This window comes from Saccostrea echinata, unplaced genomic scaffold (genome assembly GCF_033153115.1).
Source record: "Saccostrea echinata isolate AGI-Se365-2 ecotype Australia unplaced genomic scaffold, CSIRO_AGI_Sech_v1 ptg000033l, whole genome shotgun sequence".
Lineage (NCBI taxonomy): Eukaryota > Metazoa > Mollusca > Bivalvia > Ostreida > Ostreidae > Saccostrea > Saccostrea echinata.
This window is the reverse complement of record NW_026889782.1, coordinates 4,920,732-4,927,421: the sequence shown is the minus strand read 5'-3', so window position 1 is coordinate 4,927,421 and position 6,690 is coordinate 4,920,732. Positions and strand designations below refer to the sequence as shown.

Below are 6,690 nucleotides of genomic sequence, written 5' to 3'. Positions count from 1 at the left end.
TACAAAGGTATGTGGACGTATTGCATAAATACACTCGTATTTTAAAATCTTAAGGCAATAATATATTTATGTGTCAGTTTTATTTTTTATGATGATTTATTGAACAGACTTCTACATTTATCTGTAGACATTTCCCGGCCGTGATTATACTCGGACAAGATGATACAAAGAGGCAATCATATTATTTGTTAGATATTAAATTTTCACAACTTGATATTTCAGTAATATGCTGTCATAATTTTTATTAAACAAATGAGAGAGAGAGAGAGAGATATTCGGTTTTAGCCCCCCCTTTCCTCAAACGTTTGTACCTATGTCAAACAAAAAATTCTTAATTTATTTCTAAATATCAGGCAGTGAAAGTAGCTATTTTGTATCAACAAATCCATTTGTTTTACAGTCATAATCGGTTTTTATTTTCCTGCCTCAAGTTCACACGAAGTCCACGTGCTTGACCTGTCAATCAAAATCATCCGACGCTGTGCAGGTGTGAAAGTCTCGCCACACCGAAGGCAGAGTGTTAGTATTTCCAAGAAGTTTTAACATTTTTTCTTATCATTTCTAGATCTGATTCCAACATTTCTAAAACAAAATAAATAAATGAATAAAATACATTGGGAATAAACACTTGGAATGATTAAGCCGCTTGAATTTGAAACAAACTCCCTGCCAATTTAAAATATCACCGCCGGCACATGTATACTCTGAACTACTATTGTTTAATGACTTTGTTTAGATGCATGTTTGTTTTGAGACTGAAATTTTTGTGCTACAAAACACATTAACTTCTTTTTAAATGTTAATTCAAATATACTGGAAATACTACGTAACCGATTTAGGGGAATGGGGGGGGGGGGGTGTTAATCATATCGAATATCAAACATATAAAGTTATGGTGGACAATATCATTACTGGAGAATAACCTTGGTTATATAAATGATAATCATGTTATAAAGGCATTTCTCTCTCTCTAATTAAAGACTTTATATATGTAAAGTAGAAAAAAATTCTATAATATATTACATTTTATGCAAATATTTTTTTTAAACCACGCTATCAATTTAATTCGCTCTAAAGATATTTAATTAACTGGATATCCGCAGTACTGTTTATAATTCTCAGAACTAGTTCTAACATGTATTTCTGTATTATTTGAAGAAAAAAAATGTGATAGGAATAAATATTTTCGTATTTTTGCTGCAGTTGGTAAATTAAACTGACTTCGTTTGTTATCTATCTATTAACGATTTGTCGTCTTTAACGTAACAACAAAATGTTGCAGTGCTTGAAGTATCTGTATATTGCCCGTATTTAAAATTTAATTTTTCAACATCGTACTACATAGGTACGCACATGTACTTATAACAACATTTATTTTCCAGATAAATTTAATAAATAACCTAACAGCTAAGTAAGAATAATAAAAAAAATATTGTAGATAATTTTTTCCCATGAAATAATGATTCTTAAAACACGATATGTTAATAATTAAATTCAAAACCTGTAAATCCTTACTTAAAAAAAAGATAAGTCCTTTCCTTTCGGAGTTCCGAATGACAATAAAGACTGAACGATAAGTGAACGCTGAACGCAAGGTGAAAGCAAAGTGAACGAACGAAGAGCGAACGCTGAACGCTTTGTGAACGGTGAACGCGAGCGCACGGTGAACGCTGAACGCAAGACTGTGAACGGAGAGCGAACGGTGAACGCACGGTGAACGAACGGTGAGCGAACGGAAAAATGGGAAAGTAGAACGTTTCAGGGACTGTAAAGCAAGCATGAATGTTTCTTTCTCAAGTCATTTATTGACAAAAAGTCCATGTGTTGTAAAACTGGTATCCTGAATGCAGTAACATCAAACTTATTTAAACTTGCATGCTTAAGTAATGTTTGGTTAATTTCAAGCAAATCACATAATTCACAGCTTCATTTCCATGTTAATACAAATTCTACGTTATTCTGCTATGTCGTTTATGTATTTCTATACATTAACTTGTCTCTATGTTGTTCTAAGCAATGAAGGAATGTAAGAATAAACTGAATTGAAAATTTGACTTTACTTATTGCACATTTCTTTCAATAGTTTTCTAATCTTTGGCATGCCACCCGTTCAAAAGACATATAACTTCAAGGTATATTACGTATGTTGTTTGTATCGTAAATAATCATATCATGAAAAATCGAAATCCTCTATTAGTATCAATTACATTCTCGTTTTCATTTAGGAACGAAACCGTCACGTTTAACTCATCGGCAGAGCGATCGGGAGGCCGTGAATTCGAATCTCGACCGCGACTGACGTAAGTCGATAAAAATAGGCGACTGTTCCTTCGCCAAGCGCTCGGTACTTTAGAGTGAAAGTTGCGGGACACTTCGGATGAGACCAAACATGGCGTGCCTGGAAAAGTTCCACTCGGATTTTCTTCCCGAAATGCATTATCATTTGTTCTTTTCATCAAACACAGCTTCTGTATATTTAGAAACGTCCTGTAACTGTGCTGTTGCCACAAGGTCTCAGGGAAGTACTTCTGGGATATGCCCTACACAACTAGAACTGTCCAAAAGGGACAAATACCCCCCGCAGGGTTTTCAGAGAAGGTGCCAAGTCACTAACACTAGTATTTGATGGCTCTCATGGACAAGTATTCACAAATTGTTTAAATATTTAGAGTAAAGATTTACCGGTAATTGTTCATTATATTTTCCAATGTATGAAACTAAGGCGCAGCTTAATAAATCATCAATCCTTTTTTTTTTGTATTAATCAGTAACATTTTTTTATCACATTGAAAAAATAAATAACAATTTTTCAAGTATTTCTCTGTTGGAAAATATGGATCCATTATTTATCTATTTTTTCTACAGTAAATATATGTCAAGATCATGACACATCCTCAGGTCATAAACAATCTTTGTGTGAAGTGGAAATTCCCAACATTTTCCATAAGTAACATACAGACCGGACATGAATTATGAACTTTTTCTGTCAATGACCTTGAACGTGCCCAAATGACCTTGGGTGAAGGTCATGACATACCATCAGGTCATAAGCAATCTGTGTAAAATGGAAACTTATCAAGTTTATCCATAAGAAAGATAAATATTTCTGGCACAAATTAAAATGTCCCAGGAAATAAAGCATTTTTGTAAAAGCTGTGACAAATGAGCAGCTAGGAAATCTCCTAATAAAATCCCAAAGGCCCCGTTACAAAAATACCTGGTAGGTGCTCCTATGGAAAGATAGACAGTGGATATATTAGGTCCTTTACCAATGACTCGCAGGAAAAAATTCTTATCTTCTTGTCGTGGGAGATTACTTCACCAAATGAGTTTATGCTATCCCTATTACAAATAAGAAATTAGTTACAATGGCACAGAAATTAAATAAATCATGTAGTCTCCATTTTTGGAGTCCCAATGCAAATTCATTCAGATCAAGGGCAAACATTTGAATCTGATGTTTTCAAAGAAATGTGTAAAATACTGGGTATAGATAAAACCCGTACTACTCCCTATAAACCTCAGTCTGATGGGATGATAGAAAGGACAAATAGAGCAATTCAAAATATGCTTTCAGCATTTGTTAGCAAAAATCTAAAGGATTGGGAAGAACTGATACCCTTACTCATGTTGGCATATCGATCATATTCTCAGGGATAAGCCCATGTGAAATGGTGTTTAGGCGATCGGTCACACTCCCAGTTCACTTCGTGCTTGGTAGAGTTGATCCTGTAAAATATGAATCAAAATTAAGTTCTGAATACGCCCAAAATATGTCAGAAAAATTAAATAAAAAACATGAATTTGCCCAAAATAAACAAGCACATCTTTTGAAGCTATGTTACGGGATTACAATGCAAAAATACACCAAAATCAGTACAACCCAGGAGATGTTGTATGGGTCTTTTTCCCAAATCAAAATGTGGGACTCAACAAAATGTTATCCCTGAAGTGGATGGAACCATTCATTGTTTTACAAAGAATAAATGATGTTCCTTACAAAATAGGGAAAAGTGCAAAAACATAATGGGGATATTATTCACCACAACAGATTAAAACCATATATGGGAGTAAATAAGCCCATATGGTTGAAATCTCATGCATAGACTCCCTCCTTCAAATTATTAACTCCCTCCTTCAAATTATTAAGCCGCCCACGTGGCGCAGTGGTTAGGGCGTTCGCTCTAGAGTCGCTGAGTAAAGGAGTTGATCCTTACGTCGCGGGTTCCAATCCCAGTTTGGGACGTGGAGACCGGTCCTTCGGATGAGACCATATAAACCGAGGTCGCAGTAGGTGCTGGCACGAAAAAGATCCCTCACTGCTCAATGGCCCTCAGTGCCGAGTATAGGTCAAATTTGTAGCTCTCTACCAGCAAGTGGCGGCGTCTCCATATGAGTGAAAAAATCTCGAAAGGGGCGTTTAACAATAAACAAACAAAAATCAAATTATTAATGGTATATCTGTAATATACAAATAGGTAATTCCCATAAAGCTTGATATCTTTCATTATTTTGTTTATCAGATTCAACGTTTCAAATGCCTCTTATGCGATGGAAAGGAATTCACACAATTAGTGCATGCAGAAAGGCACATCGTCAGCTGACATTCGGGCTTCGCTTTTAAGTGCACTGTGTGTAAAATATTACGACATGACATGAAACACGCTTGCCCCAATTATTCATTAGAAATAGTCAAGAAGTGTACAGGGACATACACAGATGAGGAGAGGAAGGAATTTTAGAACGTTCAGAAAGAGAGAGGGAGGCACGTGGAGCCTTATATGAGGAAGTTAAGCCCGATGTATATAACGGAGGCAAAGGCATGAAAAGACTCTTCTGATTGATCCACCTGCAAACATTAAATCACGCAAAGTATTCAAAACAACGACAACACAGAAACATGACAAAAACGACAAACACCTCCCACCTCCACTGAGATCATCCCAACTATTCAAGAAGCGAAACCAGCTGCTTCGGGAGATGCTGCTGCTCTTCCTCCTCCAAAACCTTCTAGAGTGTGTGTCATCTTTCTGGGCTGTCATCTTGTTCGTCCAGCTCCTCTTCTTTCACTTCCTCATCATCGTCGTCTTCATCGTCAGCATCTTCTGGATCATCCCAGCCCGAGAAGGCCATCTCGCTGGGTGATCGGATACGTACACAATCCCTGAAGTGGAGGACGCTCCGGCTTACTATCCAACCGATAAGATGACATCCATTTTACAAGGAGTCGAAGCAGCCCAACAACAACGCCTAGTCCTAAATGTTGGAGGGAAAAAGTTTGAAACGAGCAGTCCCTCTTTACAAAGCGATTCGGACTCGTTTTTAGCAGCTATAATATCAAAGGATGCCCCCGTTATCCCTTACAGCAAAGATCATCTTCCAGTGTATTTTATTGACATGAAACCTCGGTTCTTTGACTTTATATTAGATCCATCCCAACTGGAACACATTCTCCCAGCGGATAAGGCCATACTCAATCAAATCTTTGTGGAGACGAGCTATTACCGTCTTGAGGGACTATGTACCCTTATTAAGAAGAGCCAAATCTTAATGAGTAAAGATTCCTTGTGGGACAATTAAAAAATATTTTCAATGTGATATACAGTAGACTTTGCCAAGGATTGTGAGCTGAGTATATGTACATATAACAGGACAATGTTGCTAGAATTATCTATATTCATAAAATGGTGTTAACCTAATTGTGATATATATTTATTTGAGAATTATTATTAATATTTTATGTTGTTAATTATGTTCCCCAAACGAAGTTTGGGAACATATTGTTTTTACTCTGTTTCTTATTATTATTATTAAGGTCTTCCGTCTCCAACGGAAGACCTTATTGTTTTCGTTCGGTTTCTTTTTCCCTATTATTATTATTATTATTATTCTTACCGATTTTGTGCACGCGAGTTCTCGGTAACGTCTCGGCCGATTTTCATGAAACTTTCAGATCTGATAGGTATTGATCTGAACCTTATTGGAAATTTTTTTCGTTGATGACGTCACTTCCGGTCGTGAGATATTGACGATTTTCTGATTTTCAGAGGGTCGGCTTGTCCTGGAAACTCCTCCGAAACGACTTAAGATATTGATTCAAGATTTTCAGTGAACGTAGGGGAAGGTTTGTAGATTTGCAGGCAGGTGTCCAAATCTCTCTAGCGCAAAAGGCGCCGAAGCTCGGTAGGGCTAAAAAAAAATCTCAGAAACATCTCACAAAATTCTACACCTTTTCTTTCATATCTTCATACATGTTAAGAATTTGTTAAAACATATAGAAGAAAAGTTGTGCAGAATGACACGACCTTTCATTTGATATCAAGAAAAAGGGGCTGACCCCTCAAATTAGGGTCTCAGAGGGGCCAAAAGTCTTTCATTGTTAACTCTTTAACGATCAATAATTTGTAATACATTACTGAAGCAAATATGCTTATCTTTACGATTTTCAACAATATATGATAAGATTCTGATCATATGTTACGTAATAAGGGGTCACAAGGGGCCAGAATGCTAAATCTTTGACGCTTTATATCTCGAAAAGGGAGAATATTTTGATAAGCAATACTGAACAAAAGATGGTCAGAATAATGTTCTAAACAATATGCACCCTTTCAATTTTTGTCAAACGGCCCCATTAAGGACCTGGGGGGATGGCCCCTAAATATTTCCAATCAGCATATCTCCACAACG

General features: G+C 36.4%; 1 protein-coding gene across 1 annotated transcript; it reads left to right on the top strand.

Moving 5' to 3' along the window:
* The first annotated feature begins 5,205 nt into the window (after window positions 1–5,205).
* Window positions 5,206–5,580, top strand: LOC133198043 (putative potassium channel regulatory protein). The gene has a single exon (XM_061334198.1). It carries the CDS (start codon window positions 5,206–5,208, stop codon window positions 5,578–5,580), a length of 375 nt encoding a protein of 124 aa, XP_061190182.1.
* Window positions 5,581–6,690: the final 1,110 nt, after the last annotated feature.